The 21384-nt window shown below is 31.4% G+C and overlaps 2 protein-coding genes across 2 annotated transcripts; one reads left to right on the plus strand and one right to left on the minus strand.

Annotated features, from left to right (window-relative positions):
• The first annotated feature begins 475 nt into the window (after positions 1-475).
• LOC130904112 (band 7 protein AGAP004871-like) lies at positions 476-5927 on the plus strand. Its single transcript, XM_057816677.1, has 7 exons — positions 476-552; positions 1186-1286; positions 1650-1803; positions 1876-1975; positions 3329-3490; positions 3985-4150; positions 5433-5927. The coding sequence occupies exons 2-7, from the start codon at positions 1200-1202 to the stop codon at positions 5583-5585; spliced, it is 822 nt and encodes a 273-aa protein (XP_057672660.1). The 5' UTR covers positions 476-552; positions 1186-1199; the 3' UTR covers positions 5586-5927.
• Positions 5744-20389, minus strand: LOC130904113 (sarcoplasmic calcium-binding protein). Its single transcript, XM_057816678.1, has 5 exons — positions 20080-20389; positions 13449-13604; positions 11410-11577; positions 9682-9822; positions 5744-7972 (listed from the first exon to the last, which is right to left on the minus strand). The coding sequence occupies exons 1-5, from the start codon at positions 20179-20181 to the stop codon at positions 7742-7744; spliced, it is 798 nt and encodes a 265-aa protein (XP_057672661.1). The 5' UTR covers positions 20182-20389; the 3' UTR covers positions 5744-7741.
• Between the last annotated feature and the right edge of the window lie 995 nt (positions 20390-21384).

Here is a 21384-nt window from a genome sequence, read left to right on the forward strand (position 1 = left end):
AAATTGCTGCAATCTCCAATATTCTAGTACTTGTTCTAACCAGTCAGCATAGACTAAATAATTATGATGAAGTTCAAAAAACATCCTTCAAAATGACGATGAGACATAAATATTAAGTTTATTATTCTCAGCCGCTATTCAATTATTTTTTTTAATCGTTGAAATCCGTCCTGTATAGATTTTTTCCGGTTGACCGTAGCGTATATGTCTTTTGGTTTTTTTAATCATTGTATGCAGCCGTTTACATTTTGCTCCTCAAAGAACAGCATAAAAAAAGGGAGTAAATGGAGACCTTGCAATGCAGCCTTTTTTTCTAATTGATTGATTACCAGGGAAAATATTATATCTCACAGCTTTATTATATAATGAGTAGGTATTGTTGAAAAGACTGACTATGCATTATCACGGTTATATATATTTTGAGCTAACTGACGCAGAATGTATTCGATTTTCATTTACGAAACATTCTGAACAAGATTCTTTGAAATTATCTTAATTCTTCTCAAGTTTTTAAAAAATTCCAAAACTTATTTAAACTACAAATCTTTTGAGGTACGTTAAACTTAATTTCTAAAATTTCGTCAAACTAATTAACTTCTTTAAAACTTTCGATCATTTACTGAAGTACGTAGGTAAAAAGTCTTCAAGACATTTATGAAGGTATTTAAATTCATTATAATCCCTATTAAATTCTTTAATATCATCAAAAAACAATAATAAACGCTTTTTAACAATTTCAAAATATACTAGAATTATTCACTACCCTAGCCCAAAGGATCTTGAAGGATTGGTATAAATTTTATTCCATAACATGACAACCAACAAATCAGATTTGAAGCGATGCATATTTGCAATAATAAAATTACTGTACTCTCTCTTCGAGACCATTTAAACGTTTTCAAAAATATATTAATAGTAAATGACTATTTGTTTTTAGAGAAACAATATTATACATATATCAATAATTTTACAGAATGATTGAAAATAAAATAATGAACTCAAACTTCAATGCAATCAATTTAGATCTATTTATTTGATGTTTTGAAATCCGGTGATCGTGTGGCAGTTTACGTTTCTATATCAATACTACCTGGAGAACTACTCATGTTCCTGTTTCTTAGTTGTAGAGAAAAATGTGTTTTAGTTTTCTTTATTATGTGTTATTCAGTACATTTTCTTTTTCAGAAAAACCGTCCATCATGAGTTGTGTAGAAATTGTAGCAACTTTTGGATCAATTCTTTTATTGATTACTACTCTTCCGTTTTCGCTATTTTGGTGTTTTAAGGTACGTGTTGATTATAAATCATGATTATTAAAAGATTTTATTTGAATTTATTGTAAATAAACAACAAGAGGAAATCATTCTCAAATATATTAATCGTTATTGACAGGATGACACATTCAAAATAAAGTAACAAGAGGTAAATCTTGTATAACAATTTTTTTTACAATCACAAGAGACCTCGGAAAACGATAAAAAGAATAAATACGTAAACTACAATTCGGTGAATCAAGACTCCACTAACAAAAAAATTTCTTTAATTGAAATCAATAATATACATATTTCATTTATCAACAAAGCCTTTAGTATTTTTATTAGTGTCGTTGTTGTGTTCGTAGGAATTAATTTCTAAATGTTGTTCTATAGGTAGTACAAGAATATGAGAGAGCAGTCATATTTAGATTGGGTCGAGTGAGAACAGGAGGAGCTAGAGGACCGGGAATTTTTTTTGTTTTGCCATGTTTAGATAGTTATGTTAAAGTGGATCTCCGGACTATATCTTTTGATGTACCACCACAAGAGTTAAGTACTATATTTTCTCCTTGTAGAAAATCTTTATCCTGATGGTTATAAATTATTATTTTTTATTTTTAGGCTTTAACAAAGGACTCGGTGACCGTCACAGTCGATGCTGTAGTTTACTACAGAATTCAAGATCCTCTAAATGCTGTAGTGAAAGTTACTAATTACAGGTACGATTTATATAATGTTATTTAAGGCTTTAAGCAAAGCTTGTCTCACTATTATTAATGTATGAAGCATATCCTCATAAAGCTTTTGAGGGTTAAGCTTGTAGCCAGATACAAAACAGGTCATAAAAACAACAAACCACAAAAATCTCTTTTTAACTATTTTTTATCATTTAAAGTTAATAAATCCCTCATTTTCTACATGTACGATTTAATTGGATATGGAATTAATTGAGCCCGATAAATTATTTAACAAAAATTTAAAAAATAAGCTTGAATCAACTAGTGAAGGCTTCAACAAAGGCAGCATTGTTAAAAACTTCGTATACAACTTATTCAGTTCAATCGGTTTGGCATAAGAAGTTATTCAAGAATTATCAAATGTAGTAATATTTGTAGTAATTTGATTTTCACTAACTAACGCGTCAATATCAACTTTAATATTGGTAGTGTTTAAACGAGGCAACTCAGTAAGTGGCTTTAGAAAGGAAGGATCTACATTTTGGGCTACAATTACATGTTAGAAAAGCTGCTGTTCCGAAAATTTCCACATTCCAAAAATTTCTCACTAAAACTTGCAATTGTGTGAATGTATTTTATGTTATAGATCTTTGAAACTTCCTCGCTCCATTTCTTGAAAACGCACTTATACTGATTGAAAGAAAGGAAACATCTTTTTTATTTAATGACAGCTTGAAAAGTTAAATTTTATTTTTAAATTCATTTATCTGTCCAAGTTGACAATAGCCTGCTATTTTCCTTGTAAAAACTGTACATCTACTATATGATTTTCCAGTTCTATAATAATAAACTTAACTTCATCTTTAAGGAAACTAGTAATCTTTTTTCGTAGAACCAAAAGTGGTTTCTGGGTCTTAACCAACGAATATCAGTGTTAAGTAAGAAATTCTTACTACATAGCATCTACTTCGACTGAAAATTCACTTAACTTACTGCGGATTTTTTTGTTTGAAGAGTCCAAACCAATTTTAGTCTCTACCATATCTGTTACAATCATTGCCAATATAGAAGCAATCCCTTTAGACTTTCACTGCTTGCATGGAGTAGCAATTCACTATCTGACTATTTAACACTAGTAATTCTTTTTTTTTCCAAGTATCTCTAAAATTTTAGAACATTCGCGAGCTTCAGTTTGAGTAAGTTTTCCTACTATATCTATTCTGCAGTGCCTTGCATTCAGCAAAAATGTGGATAGCTACTTCAAACGGTAACCTCTGGTCTCTGTTAAAAATATTGGTTTTCATTTGCTCTGGTTACTGGACTTTTTTGAACTTTTCTGGTTGTAGTTATTTATTCTTCAAAACAGTCTAACTCATCTTTTTGACATGTTTTCAGTAATTCTACAAGACTCCTTGCAATGACTACCCTCAGGAATATTCTTGGAACCAGGAGCCTTGCAGAAATACTTTCAGACAGAGAAGCCATATCTCACGCCATGCAAACATCATTAGATGTAGCTACAGATCCGTGGGGAGTGAAAGTTGAACGAGTTGAAATGTGAGTATCAAGAAAAAACCATCACGTCATCGCCAAGAATTATATTAAAAGAGTTGTTGAAGAGAACTTGAAATAAACATATTTAAGTTAGGGGCAACTAAGAATACACTCTAATTATAAACAAATACTAAATTTTCTAGTACGTCAATGAATGTTCTTTGTTGGTTGAAAATAAAAAAAGGAAACAAAACAAAAAATAAATTGAAAAAATTTCATCTTGACTTAGCGGTGTTGCACGATTTAATTAGCTCTGAAAAATTCTCCCCTATACTGCGATTTTTAATTCCCAACAATTGTTCTATGCACTCAATATAAATTATAATTATACAATGTCCCGAATTGAACTTTACTGAGTATTGTAGAATAAAAAAATGACACATCTAGATGTAACCATTACTGGAGATAACACGAGTTTTCATCTTTTGTTTTGATATGAAAATCAGATATACGAAAGGCTTGACTTTAATACAGATCAGTTCTTTCAAATATTCCAGTAAAGATGTTAGTTTACCGCAACAACTCCAAAGAGCTATGGCAGCTGAAGCTGAAGCATCTCGAGAAGCCAGAGCAAAAGTTATTGCAGCCGAAGGAGAAATGAAAGCATCCAAAGCCTTGAAGGAAGCTTCTGATGTTATAAATGAAAGTCCAGTAGCCCTACAGGTAGGTTCTGAATATTGAACTATAATTTATAAGCACATAAATTTGAATGTTCACTATCGAGACTACGATTGTTGATTCCTTAAGTCAATGAATTGTTTCTAGGAGGTCCGAGATATTTTTTGAGCAATATAACTATGTTTTTATTTTTCACGTAACTATAGAGAAAATTTATAATTCAAATTGAAAAAACACGTAAAATATATTATTCATTTATTATCTTCTGTGTGCCCTTGCTGTGTCATTGGGGATTCTTAGAGTTTACAGCTGATCTTTTAATCCCATTCATTCTAGAAAGTTCAGAATATGTGATGGCTTTAGCTTACCAGAAGTTTTCGTCTTATATTTCATACACTTTCAGGTGTAATACTCTGGGTTACGTAGTCGCCCACACTGGGATAGAGGTTTCGTCCTCTAACAGAATCTGCACGTTGCATTTTGCTAAGCCTAGCGTCTACAGATGTCGATTACGGCAGTAGAGCTCCGACTATAGTCTTGTTAATATTCGTAGTTTCTTGTTTTCTATATTATTCTGCAGCTGATACCACACAAAAGTTCAATTTCTATTTATTATTTACTTATTGTTATTCTATTGTGCACTATGAAAGATGGAATGCAAAAGATCAAATTTAAACAAAAGGACATACTGATAGATGTGTCAGGTTTGGAGAAAGTGAAATTCTATGAAAAGGAGAAATACAAAAGGCGAGGAGGCAACATTCTACAAAATATGAGAGAGATTATTATTGAAACAGTTGCGCTCACCGTTTTATTTTAATTAAATAGACGAAAACGATTTGACTCGTGGACGAGGTTCGAGGCTAATAAAGTATATGAGATTTTTTCTTCTTGCATTATGTTCATTATTTCAATTCGATAATTTTCGCATTAAATTATAGACAGCTTTGACCATAGCATCATAAGTACTGTTATCTTATCAACAGAGTTAAGCTGACAGTTTATTTGAAAGAAATTGAAATTAATAAGTTGGTTAACAGCCAAATGGATATAGAATATGGTTAATTTAAAGCGGACTTTCATTGATACATAGCATTGTAATCAGTTTTGTATTACATTTTCGGAAATATAATTTGAGTTAAACAACACCTATCCATTATCACCAAGCCTCCTCCACGGCTCTGAATATGTCCCGTTTAATGGAACGTACAATATGGTAGATAGAATTTATGTTTCTTATCGTCAAATGTTAATTAATAAATTTATTGTTTGTACTTGAATAACATTGAAAAAATATTGTCGTTTAGTATATTGTTGTATTTTTCAGCTCCGCTATCTTCAGACTTTGAACAACATTTCAGCCGAGAAGAATTCTACTATAGTATTTCCTCTTCCAATAGACCTCATCAGCTTCTTCATAAATTCTAAGTGTACTAATTCAAGGCCTTCAGATAATGACAGGTCGAAGTATGTGCAATAACCAAAAAATATCGCTCAGATATTTATATTTAAAGCTCGAAATCAAGTATTTTTGAACTGAAACGAAAACTGATTTTTTTTATAAGAAAATTAACTAGAATTAAGATCCATGAGCATTAAGGAAGTGATTTTTAAGTATGGGGTGAATAAAACAAACAGTACTATTCATAATTATATTTTTATTTATAAAAAAAATTACAAATTATGTTCCATTGTAGAAATTAATAAATAAAAATGCAGAATTACTTAACAATTTGTTAAAAATAGCTAAGAGAGGACGTAACGTTGTCTTTCTTTTCGTTCACGGGAAAATAAAAAGAAATTTTGATGTAATTAATGTGATATCAAGTAATTAATTCGTTCATAACACGTATTAAAAATTCACTTAAAGTTTCCCTATATTCAGCATGTCATTACATTTTCATTCAATCTCTTTGTCAATCACATTAAATATATAATGTGAAATTATTATGAAAATTATAATAAAAAAGCTTTACATAATAATGCGTAACTATTTAGGGGTCCATAAAAAACCACATACATTATAAAAAATTTTACTATACGAGTTGTTGTACAATTTTAACGAAATAAATCTTAATTTATATATATGTATGAAATAATTACAAATAAATCTTGTTAAAAACAAATAAAAAACTTATTTTAGCAACTTAATGTTTAAGGTAAGAATAAGTTTGTACGAGATGTGTAAATTATGTAGTCAGTCTGGCAACGTAGCAATACTTGAAACGTGAGACCGCCACAGAGAATCTCGATACTATTTTACTTAAAGTACAACAGAGTAAACTGAAAGAAAATTGTAAATTCACTACAAAGAGCAACATAAATATTTTCTTATCTCACTATTCTCTAATTGTGTTAAATCTAAACAAATGATAATTATTTTCCAATTCTATTTTCCTTTAATAATTAATTCTGAATCTCAAAAAGCTCATTGTCCGATAAAAATATTAAAAGAAGACACCAAAGTGAAGAACATAATAGTTTCAGTATAATTGACAATGTTTAACTTAAGGTTCATTCGAGATATACAAAAAATATGGAAAATAGGCTCATCCAGGTATTTTTATCGATTTCCAAAATTTCATAATGGAATTTATTATAATTTTTTACGCCTAGATGACACATTTTATTACAGGGTACATAAAAATATTTCAGTGTATCCTGTTGTAACCTTCCCACATAAAAATTTGTCTCTTTGGATTTACCGAATCTCTGTTGGGTCTTTAAGGAAAAGCAGATGAACATGCAATGAAGTTTGTTGTTTAGAGAATGAGTAACATAAATTTCATACGACAATATGCATCGGACTTTGATACACGTAAGTGAAACTTTTGAAATTTTTCTGAAAGTAGAAGGACTACCCAGGTTTAAAGAGGTGAACGAAATGTCATTTTCAGAAATAGGAGAGTCGGTTAAAGATGAACCACAAAAAGTAAGTCCTTCATAGTCAAAAAGTGTCGAAAATGTTGATAGAATCTAGTATCTCACAGAATAATCGAGGGGTCAGCAAATGAAGTAAAACTGGATATTGTAATTGGTTCCATTGAATAAATAAATCTCCACAGCTTCTTTATTCGCTGGTCTTGTCACTCACTCATTCCCTCGATGACCAGCTAAAATATTTGATCAGATTTTCAGCATTTCTATGAGAATTTGAAGAGCCGTTTCACTATGTAACTTCCTAAGGACATTGCTCTCATCACTTAATTTGTATTGTATGACTACACAGAGGATTGGATACAATTTGATTTCTGAAGTTGCCCTTTGTATGATTAAAATAGGTAATACACCTTGGATAATTTAAGAGCTAAATATGCCCTTAACTAAATGATATTATTTTCAAGTCTTCTTTAATAAATAATCTATTTTTTAAAGAAATTGATCATCAAAATATGTTAATAAGGACCGAAATTGAGTCGAAACATGGTTGAAGGATCATTTATTCAAGAAAATATATAGAAAGAGGGCAAGATATTAAAGACTTAGATATTTATATAAATATATAAATGTAAATTATTTAGAATACAACAAATACGGAATAGCGGGAATGTGAAGTATCACGAAACGGTAATTAAAAAGTTTCAAATCAAAATGGATGAACTGAATAATTCATGAAACTGTGAAAACATACAATGTTTAATGTTCTACGAGTGGACCCCAAAAATATTTACTTATTCTGTCTGGATCTTCAGTTAAAAAGAAATCTCTACCGTGTTTGACGAATTCTTTATGTGAAATTTTCCCATCAACATTTGAATCTATCGCTCTAAAAGCCAATACTGCATCGTGCTCTTTTAAGCCTAAAACCTTGAAGAATAGTTTAAATTCTTCTACTGTTATTTCTCCGGATCTGTCTTTATCCACAGCCTGCGAATTAGAATAAAATTAATGTTATTAGATTTTTTTAAACTAGTGCATTTGTTTTGTATATCTTGTTCGTAGTATTTAAATAACCAAAATTAATTAAATCATATTTGTTCACATTATATAAGATGGCATATTTCAAACAGCAAAAGAGGCGATAATAGACTTTTTTGTAAAATCCATTGTTGTGGAAGATACTTTCATATTGTATTTTCTTGGCGAAAGGCAGTAGATCGAGTAGACTGTTTTCTTTTAATTTTAATACAAGCATCTCCGTAGACTCTTTGATTTCTCCGCTATCATCAGATTGAAATCTATCAGCTCCATCATATTATGTTTCCGAATTATCTTCTGAAAATTCAGGGAGACTGCTGAACTCCTTCTTACAATAATTAGATAAGGGTTTGTCTATTTGTGTCTATGGTTTCTATTTACGCCTTTAATATTGAAGAGATGAAGATTATAGCCATCACAGTGATTTCGCAGTCCTCTTCAAACCATTAGTACCAACAAACTTGAAACCCTTCCTTTCTTAACTTGGAATTGTAATCGACCAACACACGTTTTACATCTGAAATATGGAGCCGAAGTTTAATCCTATTTCTCAAGTGAATGTCAACAATACTACCAAATGAGAAAAAAAATAATTTTACTAAATCTAGTCCGATCAAGGGATTGTGTTCATCACTTTGAAGTTAGTTAGGCTACAACTCCAGGTATATATTGATTAAATCTCATTTTCCAGCCACTAAATATATATTATTGTTTTATTTTTATCTTGTACCGGGACAAATATCAATTACTCTACTATATTTTGAAAACTAAAGCCGATAGAAAAAATCTAGTTATTTCTTTGTTACATGTATAATTAGTTGTATTTTCGGAACCAATTTTGTTGACCTCTGTAATTAATGAGCATGATTTGTCATTAAATCTTGATTATTGATCTCCTAAAGCCCCGTTGTTATGTTTTTTCAAAAAAAATCTCGTCTATAAACTAATATATATCAACAATGTACGTATAAGTTTCTAAAAATTTTAAGCTCTTCATTCAACTTTGATGTTTTAATAGAAATAATTCCAAGTAATTGTAAATCCTCTAACGAAGTATTTCCACCTACTTTCTTCCTTTCTTACTCAGTACTTCTACTACCAACTTCTCCACTGTTCATTCTATTATTACCTCTAGTTTATTCTAGATTTTGTTTGCTTCCCATGTTGTATTAATTTTGATTTATCAAGAATTCTTCTTAAATCTTCTTAAAAGTCTAGATGATAATACACTTTTGGTTAAATTCGAAATCTTGTCAAAGAATTGTGACCACTTTTATAGTATGTAGATGTTTTTGGGTGTTGTCAGTTATTTGAAGAGTTTGACATAAATTTTCGAGAAGTTCCACTCACTGATTTACCATAAGATTCTTGTAAACGAATAAGCAGTTGCTTGATGTAGCTAGAGGATTAACAATTATAATAGAATGGCATTAAGTGGATTGAAGATAAACTGGTTCATGGCTCCCGTATCTCCATCAATAAAATTGTTGGATGAATCTTTACAGCTTGATGATATTTGATGTTGTTATTTCCTTATTAGTTTCTAAGACTATTCAAATTCAAAATCGGCGCGCATATACGTTGACGTTTTTTTTAGACTGAAGAAATTTGAAATAAAAACCCTTGTACTGAAATTTAATAGTATCGTAACAACTTACTTTGAATAAATATGGTAAAAATGAATGTGCTTTCCTGACAAGCCTTTTATCATTTAAAACGTGATGCATATTTTCTAAATATCTCTCAACTGATACCAAATTGTAGGGGGAAATTTCTCCAAACTGTTTTTCCCATAAGCTCTAAAACATAAATAAAGAATTGAATTAAAGAGAGTCAATCGAGAAACAGATTGATGAATTTGCTTATATCTTGTTATTCATTACAATTTTTGGATCATTTACGCAGGCCACATTCACTTCGGTGAATATTTTAGGAGAAAGTCATTGGTACACGGCTATATTTTGATATTTATTGTAACTAAAAAAATTGGTTTAAAAATTTCAATCATATAAGTCAGACAGACGATAGACTGGTGAAAATAGCAAGGGATAAATCTCCAATTGGAATACGGAGTAGAGGTCGACCACGAGAGAGGTGGGATGACAATCTAGAGCCAGGATGAGAAAAGATATCGAAGAAGGAACAGGCGTTAGACCTACTCTGGAAGAAAGAAGAAGATATTTAGAACAACAGGGAACGTGATCCGGGTTAGTTTCCGTACATTTCCTAACCAATCTCAGCGTTTGAATAGAAAATCCGCTGTAATGTGTCGAAACGGGTGCGCTTCTTAATATTTCGTTACTTTAGTTGTAAATATCGCGACTAGTGATGAAAATTGATTCGAGCATGGAAATGCTCACGATCATCATTGGTGTGAATTTTGGTCCGCATTTTTTACTTTGCCTCGATTTTTCAATGTGACGAAGGCCGTGCAGGTTCACACAACTTACAGAAACTCTTAGGCCGGGTTTCTCCACTTCCTAATAAAGTCCCTACTAACTATTATTTACCGAATAACCAAAAATTCGGTGTCTTCGCCTTCTAATAAAGTAAAACTCCTATTAAATCGAGTTATTTGCCAAATAAGTTATTAGGCAGACGCAAGTGTTGAAGAGTTCAGTAGAAACTTAACCTTTAATATCCATCAAAAGTGGTTTGATTTAAAAGATTTTTTTGATGAAGAATTGGTTGAGGAAATACAGAAAATTTCAGAACTAGCTTATTCCGTTCGTCGTAAAATTGATCATTACAACTTTTTGTCCGATGATAACATTTTTTTACCACTTTCTTATCAATTATTTTCAATATAAACTATAATTTTCAGACCAACACATCTTTCTCCCACTAGCGACTTCTTTAACATTAACCTTAACCATCGTATAAAGAATATTCTTTCTTTATACAATGCCTCAACAAAACACGTGCAAATATAATAACGCCAGATCGTTGTCACAAACACAAATCATAGGAAAACGTCAATAGAAGAACGTTTTTTCGCTTATTTCTTTCCCTATTCAATATATGGACGATTGCTATATAGGCATCTTTCATATTGTTACCAACAGTAGACTATTTGTTAAATAGATAATAAAGTGACAAATACTTATTAGTTAGTTCGGATTTTAACCGACTAGAGTGAAGAAACGTTAAACATTTATTCGACAATTAAAAGTTCCTACTAAAGTTATGTGGCTAATAATTATTTGGTTCTTTATTAGAATGTGAAGAAACCGGCCCTTACTATAGTATTTATAACAAGATGTACCTATATAATTATGACTAGCATACTATGAAAGATTTAAGTATATACTCTCAAATTTCTGTATCTCTTTTATTTTAATAACAGATATTTCGAAAATTGTTATGGTCAATTTCACAAAACTTACCCTTAAAACTTCTTGGAATTTTTGGACTTGGTCGGATTGTAAATGACCTAGATTAATAAACCTGTCGCTAAGAAGTTTAAAATCATCAAATGAAATTACGCCGTCCTTATTTAAGTCGATGATTCCATGAAATGTTCTAATTTTCCTTCTCCAAAAATCAGATTCACCCTATAAAAAATCTTATATTCAACTAAACTAATTTCACAGTTCTATAGTGCTATCTAAATCATTACGTCGAATTCCGGAATCTGTCATGTTTTCCACGAAAGCTTCTTAAATTATCATTTAATATACTGTGGTGCTAAAATCACTAAATTGATAGTAATTACGAGGGCTGTCTGAAAAGTTTTCGACCTAATAAAGATTTAACATTACCATATTTTTTTTTCAACATATTATCAGCTTTAAGTCTATACACTTTTGCAGCGATACTCTAACCTTTTTAACTCTTCTAAATAATATGAATAAAAAACGTCCTCCTGTTGAAAATCTCTCTTCTAAAAGTTAAACTTTAAGGTTAGGAAACAAGAAAAAATTACAGGGGTCCAGATCTGGTGAATACGGTGAGTAGTCAAGCGTAGTATGCGTAATACTCTCCTGTTATTGTTTTACAGTCTTTTTTGGACTAGATGCGACCTTTGCAATTCCCTTTTTCTTTTTAACCTTAATCCGACGGTTTTCCAGAACCATTTGAATATCTGAGCGCGTGCGCAAATATATTTCCCAGCTTATATTAATAAGAGCTGACATCTTCAGGTTGAGGTCGGAAACTTTTGAGACAACCTTCGTATTAACTGAAATGAACTCTTTCTTCTACCATAACATGAGGCAAGGCGTGTTTTCAAATAGGTAACGGTGGAGTCGAAGATAAAAAAACAGTGAACAATTTACAATTACAACTAAAATGAATGTCTGAACTACAGCGGGACACGTCTGTGAGCTCACGCGTGTCGTGTCAGGTCGCGCTGCGTCGTCAATTTACTTCATTGTATTCAATCTTGTAGATTACAAAAGTGCATGCTGGATTGCGTCACCTCGCACGTGTTATACGTATCCCAATTTGCGAATTACCTGGTGTCTTGTTCAGAATATAAGCACATCCAGTTACCAATTACCAACAACTCTTTAGATTCATATGTTTACTAACATAATTTATTTTATAACTCCTAATAATTTCGCCAAAATCGAATCACGAAAACACCTCAAGAACTACAAGGACAAGCGGAAACTTTAGTATCTCGTATTCTTCCAGACTTTTTTTCTTCCAACTTTTTTTAATGCTCTACCCTTTTGTCTCTCAAACACCACTTGTAATCTAAACTTTCCAATTTTTCCGTGCCTTCCAACTGCTGTTGAAGTTGAACTTATGAGTACTTCTTACTAACCAGCTGAGTGCTTCCAGCCCGAAGGTTCAGGTAAATCCTGTTAAGAGGCCGAAAACAGCGAGCTCCAATAGCCGTAAAACTGCACCCGCAGTAGGACTCTGTGCTAGCTAGGCGAAATCCGAGAGATGATCGAAACTGCAATTGTTCGAGAGTAAAATGAATCAACCCGATACCGGCTTTAGAGCAGTTGCTGAGTTCAATTAACGCGATAACTGGGCCCATCATGCAGTTTCCCCCTCTTCGGTTGGTTACGAATCATCTAAAAGTTCCAGTTAAAGTGCCTGGTACAACGGACCTATCAGAAAGCAAATGTACTTAAAGGCTCTTGGCCGCCCAAAATCCTAATACGAACTATGAAATTACCGGCGGAAAACTGATTTACTTCTATCTCGAACTTCACGTAGAACCTTTTGGTGCTCGAACGTTGTGTAGCGTACCCCGTGAGAGGTATAACCTCAGCCGTGTCTCCAAATTGTTGTTGAAGATGAAATTAAGAACAAATCTAAAAGCTTTTAGGTTCTTGAGCTTCAAAGCACTCGATGTGAATCTCAATAATTTTAACAAATTATGAAACGAAAATAAATGATTCATCTAAATAAATTTTATAGTAGTTAAATAATGTTAATTACAGATATAAGTAATAAAATCACTTACTCGATGACCAATCCATTCTAAATCACTATCTGATTCAGAATCAGAGTCATATCGTCTCTCTGCATGGGAATGTTTAACATGTTTACTATAGTTTCTCATTACCTGGTGAACGTTAAAGCTTGGCGGTATTAATAATGGATGTCTTTGATTCGAAGTCTGAAAAATAATATATCAAATATTGGCGATTATGTCTTTGCGTCAAAATCGGTTATTCCCCTACAACTCTTAAATTTGTTCCTAAGCAAAAATTGCTAAACAAAACAGTAATATATACAACAAAGTTCTGGGACTTGTAATAAGTGGTAGCGATCTAAATGTAAAAATAGATGAATCACTATTCCCTAAGCGTTAATTCAAATAGCGAGTTAAATGCATTTGAGCTCAGACAAATATTTTTATCAAACTCTTTACTTGGCATGAGATCTATAAAACATTTAGTTGTGTTATTTATTAAATAAAGTTTAACCACTCATGTTATCTTATTTTTCCAGTTCTACTTGATATCAACAATCATATCCTTATCGGACACATAAAATGTAATAATAAAAAACAAAACACACTATCTACTTAAACCCCATTCCAGCTGTGGGGCCCTGTGTGCAAATAATAGTAAAAAGAAGACATTCGAATTATTTTCGTTATTTGTTCGATTTTGATTTGAATTTTGAGGTACAACTTTGATTATAAAAGCTTCCTTTAGCCAGAATAATTAATCAAAATAAGCTTCTATGTAACAACATGACTATTTGTATTAATTCTTTCCTCTGAAGCTAGTATATTTGAAAAATAATATTGTATATCATATGGAATTTCACTTTGAGGAGATTTTTTTTTCAACTAAAGCATTAAAAAAAAAGTATTGTTAAAAATTTATTTTATAAAAGTTATTATTCCATGGTTCATTCTAATGAAATGTGGAATTTTGCGGGTAAAAATAAAGCATATTGGGCATACAATTTTCACATTCTATAAGAAAACATTATGTTGATATAATTCATTCCTCTCATCTTTTTAAATTTGGAACCAACAGCCATTCAGAACCAAATATAGAGTATACGAGGATTTCAATCTAATTTTTCGATGATATACCATTTAAAAATATTCTATGATATTATGATGAATGGATAATTTCCGAAATATGATTTTGAATTTGGAAAAATACAAAATTTTGATACTTTTGAAAAAAGGCTTTAGAATCTTTAATGGCAAGTTCCCATTTTTTTAAATAACTGATTGGAAGAGATTCCGATCTAGCCTTGAAATAAAAATATGGTAATTTGAATTTAAATGATAGGATGAAATGGTTGAAACAAACAAATATATAAAATTTAGAGTAACAACTGAAATTACGTAAGCTTTGAATACACGAAAAATGAAACTTTGAATAACATTAGAAGTTGACAACTTTGTTTCACAATACACATGCTGTAATTTGTAATGGACGAGCTTTTGCGAGGTTGCAGCCTCCCACTATCAACAATGAATCTCTCTAAACAAATAAGTAATTATTTGTTGTTGAATTATGACACTGTTCCAGACAATCTAATCCTATTTTTTAAGTTTATTCAAAAAGAAAACACAAATTATTCAACACTGATAATTGTATGAATTTTATAAATTTTTGTATACGGCCGGTATTATGGTGGTATTTACATTGTTGTCAGATCTTTCCTTTTTCCGGAAAAATAATGAACTTCAAATGGATCCCCCTATTTATTTTGTGCTTTTAGAAATATTTAAGAAATACTGATTATTTTTAATTTAATGTTTCCTATACCTAAATGCCATACATTTAGATGGTTACGATTAAATAAACTCGTTTAATTTGAATATTCTTCAAAAATTTATGTGCTAATACAAATTTAATAACAAGGTCTAGTGTCAGTGTGTTAGTAAAAAATTTAACGAAGCTGGTGCAGTAAAATATTTATCCAAATCAAGGCGCAGAAAATTTATAACAACTGAAGTCAAATCTTTAAATGTTTGTGTCATGTTAAAAGTAGATCCACATTTGTGAAGTAGAAAAATTCTTCTTATCTCCGTGGTAATCCTATCTTTTAATTCCTAAATATTGGCAGGTTTTATAAACGATGTTTTTTATTTAATCCCACAGGAAATAGTCTAAAGGTTTCATGTCGGGTGATCGCGGGAGTCATTCTTCTGGGAGACACATTATGCAGGTATTGCCTCATCACACACGCATAGTTGTAGCCAAATTGAGGCGTCCCATGCATAAAACTCACTCTGTATAATAAAACGATATATTGCTTCCCACAATCAACCGGAGAAATATTCAATAAACTTCTTTTAAATTCTTTTAAAATGTTGTCTGGCTTAAGAATTCTTGCGGTCATATCGTGACGTGACACCTACTTAAGTCAGAGGCACTTTGTAAAAAGATTAAATTTAAAGTGTGACAAGATTGGAGACAAATCAGAAATCTTGTGTACCACATAAACGCGTTAATAATCAATATACAGTGAAGTCCTAAAGTAACGATATGATTTTTTATAAAACACGACAAAAACTATTTCATTGAACCTCAAAAATGTTACAATTTTTCCACCCAATATATTTAAAATGTTGAACGTAACTAATATTGATTTAGCCTATCGTATTTATTTTTCATAATCCAATGTAAATTGACGGAACCAACTTTTGAAATAATAATTGTTCTTTCGTAATAGTATCAACCTAAATTTTCAAAAGATAAGTAAACAAATAAATAATTCCTTATAATAATACTGATGGTTGATTTGTATTAACAATAAATCTAGTTTTACGTAAATATTTAGTAATTATAAGTCAAATATAATTCAAATTCATTTAAAATAATAGAGGAAAATAATGGAAGATAAAATATAAAACCATAAGAAATGCTGTTTTAAGATTTCAATATATGTAATATTGCTAACAAACTATTCGTCAATATGTCCAACTTTCAATAAAAAAAACCTCCAAAATATCGTAGTTGATTAAAGTCAAACATACGAGTATGGTCAGAATTTGAACAAGTGGCAGATTTACGAACTTATATACTACTATAAGTTCCTAAAATCATCAACTTTTTTAAGAAATGACAAACTTTTGTTTTGCTTTGAGATGTGTTTATTTGACGTCTAAAAGTAAAGCAAATAATATCGATCAAGCTGTCACTTCCAATATTAGTGTTATACGGGTCCGATTTATATTTTCTATTTAGCCAGAACTGTCATTGGTAAGTTTTTTGATAGCTCCAAGAGTTGAAGCTTATTGATAGGCTCGAAACTCCAGGATATATCATAAAAATAGTCTAGAATGGTTAAATCGGAAAATCTTGGAGGCCACTACAAATCACCATAACGAGAGCATCGCGCGGTGATAAACTTCGTAGCGCTTGCCCTGTTGGTATCGGAAGTCCGTCTAGATGTTCGCTGGGCCAATACCACGAATTAAGACAAAATAATAAAATCGATACGATTGTTATTAAAGAGAATAGAAATTCTTGTTACATTGACTTGTATTTTGGACCTGTCAGTTCCAAAAACGTCATAGGAGAACTGACATTTACTGCCATCTTATAGCTTCCTTCGAGAAGCCTTATGTTCATATTCATTATTCGATTATCACTTAATACTTTTCAGTTTGTAGGGATCTTTAAGGACAAAGGATCCAATTAGTTGATAAAGATTAAGAGTGCTAAATTACAAAGAGAACATATATCTAGAGCATTGGGCATGATAATTCGAACATAAACACGGCTTCTTAAAGGCCCCTTGACATGATGTAATAAAACGTCCAATGCAATGCAAGGCGCAATATTTTTCGATCAAAATCATGCGCAAATGAAGTTCAGCTGATTGTTTCATACAAAACCTTGCACTTACAACATTACCGATTTGATGTTATTTTTATTGCGCCTAAGCTGAAATTCTCAAGGGAAGTCTAGTTAATTTTCGCGTACAAACCAACCTGTTCATCAGGCTGCAAAAGCGAGGTAGCGGCAGATACCATTATTGCCAATTATTCACTGACCGCTTTTATTTCACAATTTCAATTAGCTTTGTTATTTTCATTTTTAAACCTGTCGCTAAATATTAAATGAAATTTGACGTTCAGAATTCGTGTAATTTACTTATGACATTTCGGGTAGAAGTAGTGGTAAGAGTGGTAATGTCTTAACACCATGTCAAGCTGCCTTAAGTCATTTTGCGAACCTTCTCTTTACACAGCTGATGCAATTGCCGTAAACAATTATAAAATTACTTACGGATTTATTATAGTAGCAGTATATATTTTATTTAGAAATTGATCCTGTGTTTAATGTCCCGCCTCTTATTCCCGCATAAAATATTCAACCTTGGAAAAGGTTAGGATAGGTTTGTTTATTTATAAAATCATTATCCTTGTATTTAATTATTCATAGTATAATTATAGTTACATATTTTCAACAAACAATAATTTGTGACGGATATTTCATTATTATTTCGGAGACACACAACTACAAAATTACTAATTCAAAAAATTTGAAACGTAAATTCTATAAAAAATTATAACCCCTTATTAATGTATATGTGAATATATTGAACCGCAGCTGAACATGCTCAAATTGCGCAATAATTTTTAATAATGTTAACATATTTAAACGTCTGTTTTTGTAACTTTCATATATCGTAATTTCTAACTGAAACTTGACACACTTAGAATTTTATACACATCTTGTGAACTTACTATTATGAACTTTAAGCCACAACTTGAATTTATTATTTTGTTCGTTTTGATTAATTAAGTAAATTGATTCCTTTTCAAAAAAAAAATATCACAAGATATAATTAAAAGTTGTTTCAATTGAAAAAATTTATTATTTCAGATTTGGTCTTGTTTGTATCACAAAATATTAATGTATACCATGAACCATATTGTTTAGGTAACAATAAAAAAATTTAAAACGCAGCCTTGAATGAATAGGTAATTAGTTAATTAATAAACAATATTTCGACATAATCTTGAGAATAATAGAGTAAAAAATAATAACAAGTCATGCGTGAAATATATTCGTATTAATTCTTGTAAAATGAATAGTATAAATGTGTAAGAAATAACCTTAAAAAAGTGACCTATAATTTTTAACTGGGACATATACCCCCACTCGAATTTAAGTATTTTACGAGGATGGTCCCAGAAGTACTTGGCCTGACCTAGAGTTGACGGATATTGCTTGAAAAATACCACTGTATTAAAAAATACACAATTTATACAGCATATGTTTCAAGTTTGAAGACGTATTGTTTTGGCAGCCATTAATAGTGAACGTTTTTAGTGAATTTGTAAACATGGAAAAAGTCGTTAGTCCAATCAATATAAAATCTGAAGATTATACTCTGGGTAAGACTGTTCCTTCGTTATTAACAGTATATTGGGTAGCAGAGTTTAAATCAGGCCGTACGACTTGTGAGACCAAATGATGTAACGATTCCAGAAATGTTGAGGAAAATCCACAAAGCGGTAATGGATGATCATCGACTGAAAGTGCACGAGGTAGCAGACGTAGTGGGCATTTCAAAAGTGCGATACATCGCATATTAACTGGAAATGAAAAAGCTGTGCGCAAGATAAGTGCCGCGTTTGCTCACAGTGAAGATATTTCTATCGAGTATTTGGTAATGTTTCACAGAAACAAAGCCGAATTTTTGCGCCGTTTTATAACTATAGATGAAATGTGGGTCCATTACTTCACACCCGAAACAAAAGAACAAGCAAAACACTGAATTGAAAAGGGAGAACCAATTCCAAAGAAGACAAAGACCATTCCATCTGCAGACAAGGTTATGGCGTCGGTTTGTTGGTATGCGCGTGAGATAATTTTCAATGGCTATCTTGAAAAAGGAAAAACTATCAACGGCGAGTATTATTGCAACGTTTCAGCGAAGAAATCAAGCAAAAACGGCGGCATTTGGCTAAGAAGAAGGTATTGTTTCATCAAGACAATGCACCAGCTCACACATCCGCTATTGCAATGGCCGAAACTAATGAATTGAAGTTTGAATTGCTCCCTCAAGCACCGTATTCACCAGATTTAACGCACTCGGATTATTTTCTGTTCCCAGACTTGGAAAAATGGCTCGGTAGTCAAAGATTTTCCAATAATGAAGAGGTGATGTCGGCATTTAATGGCTATTTTGAGGAGCTTAACGATTCTGGTTACAAAAATAGTATCGAACTTATTGAACACCGCTGGGAACAATGTAAGGAGCTAAAAGGAAATTACATAGAAAAATAAATATATTTTTTCCAAAATTTTTGTGTTTTATTTGTTGGAGCCGGTACTTCTGGTACCATCCTCGTATACCAAAGAATATAATATTGATACCAAGACAGTAGCAAGAATAATAATTTTTAAAGTTATTCAATCCAAAAAATATATAATTCTAATCTCTTTTTTTTATTTAAAAGAATTCTTGAGTGAAATGTTATCAACTTTAAGAGTTTATAATGTAAATATTCGAATAGATATTAAAATATCGACAGAGGAGCCATTCAACTTAAAAATTTTTATATTGGAACTTTGAAATAATTTCTAAGAAATATACAAATTCTAGGATACAGTACACTAAAAAATTTTATAGTTATAATTTGATATTTTAACACTCACCGTTTTCATTGTTAAGATGTAAAGACTACATTCACTGAGTATATTTTTCTTCATAACTTCAACACCATATTTACCACAATGTTTAAGAATAGACACTGCCATTTTTAATATTACGAATTCAAAATTAAAATTATTTAAGACTTTCACTAGAATGCTGGTGCGCGCTGTATGTGATTACCGGTCAATAACATTAACCAATTTATAGTACAGATTATCAACAAAAACAACATCTACCAACAAGTATCTCTGTTTCCAGTCACGTCCTTCGATTTTTGGTATATATATGTACAACTTATGAAAGAAGCAAGGTAAAGCTTTTTATGCGCGCGCATTCTTGGTACAAACGAACTTTGTCTGCAGGGCACAGACCCCATTTATACGTATATTACGCTCATGAATTAAGATTGTAATTGACTGATTTTAATCAGCTCGCTGAAGCCATATACTTGATGGTTGGTACAAAACATTTCTGAAAAACAGAGGTTTCAATTTCCTATAAAGCAGTTTGTGTTAAAAATATGATATCCTTATATACTTAATTGATGACAGCTTCTCATTTATATAAACGGTATTCCGATGAAAACTACTCGTCCTATATAATTAAGAAAGTAATAACGTTGTAAAGAAGTGGGGAACCATATTACAATCTCCCCTTTTAAAAATTTAAAAAATAATTTACTTCGCGCATATTTCTAGATACATCTGGAGTATTCTTGAAAGATTATTTAACGTAAATCTTCTAGATGTTCAGATTGCCTTGCACATTTCTTCGTAAAATCCAATGAAAGTTATCTAATTTTTCAAATTATATGATTCGGTTAGACCTTTTATTCCAATTTCTCGACAAGGACATTGCTTATTCATAAATCAACAGACCCATGAAGGAATGCTCCAAAAGAACTAGGTTACTGGCTCGACGTTGAGGCTCCCTAAAATACTGCAAAACGATGCTTTATCAGATCAGCTTATTTCTTAGTTGGCCTGCGTAAGCTGCTCTAAAAAAAGCCATTTGTTTTTCAGTCGTGTTATAAATGACTCAATCTGGACTATTTACCCTTGTATTATAGTTATTATTAACACGTTTACATTAACATTTATTTGTAAGAAAATTTTTTACATAGCTTTAACAACAGAACTTATTATATATCTCATTTCTTCCATTCGCTCAGTAGTCGGTTCGTCGGACAGCGTTGCCAGTTTTCATGAGTTTTGAATTAATTCTGGCGTGAACATACTCCCCGCGTTGAAAGCATAAGGATGGCTTTCAAAGGTCAACTGGAAGGGGGCAGATTTTTTGAAAGCTTC

Source organism: Diorhabda carinulata, chromosome 2 (genome assembly GCF_026250575.1).
Source record: "Diorhabda carinulata isolate Delta chromosome 2, icDioCari1.1, whole genome shotgun sequence".
In the NCBI taxonomy this organism is placed as follows: Eukaryota; Metazoa; Arthropoda; class Insecta; order Coleoptera; family Chrysomelidae; genus Diorhabda; species Diorhabda carinulata.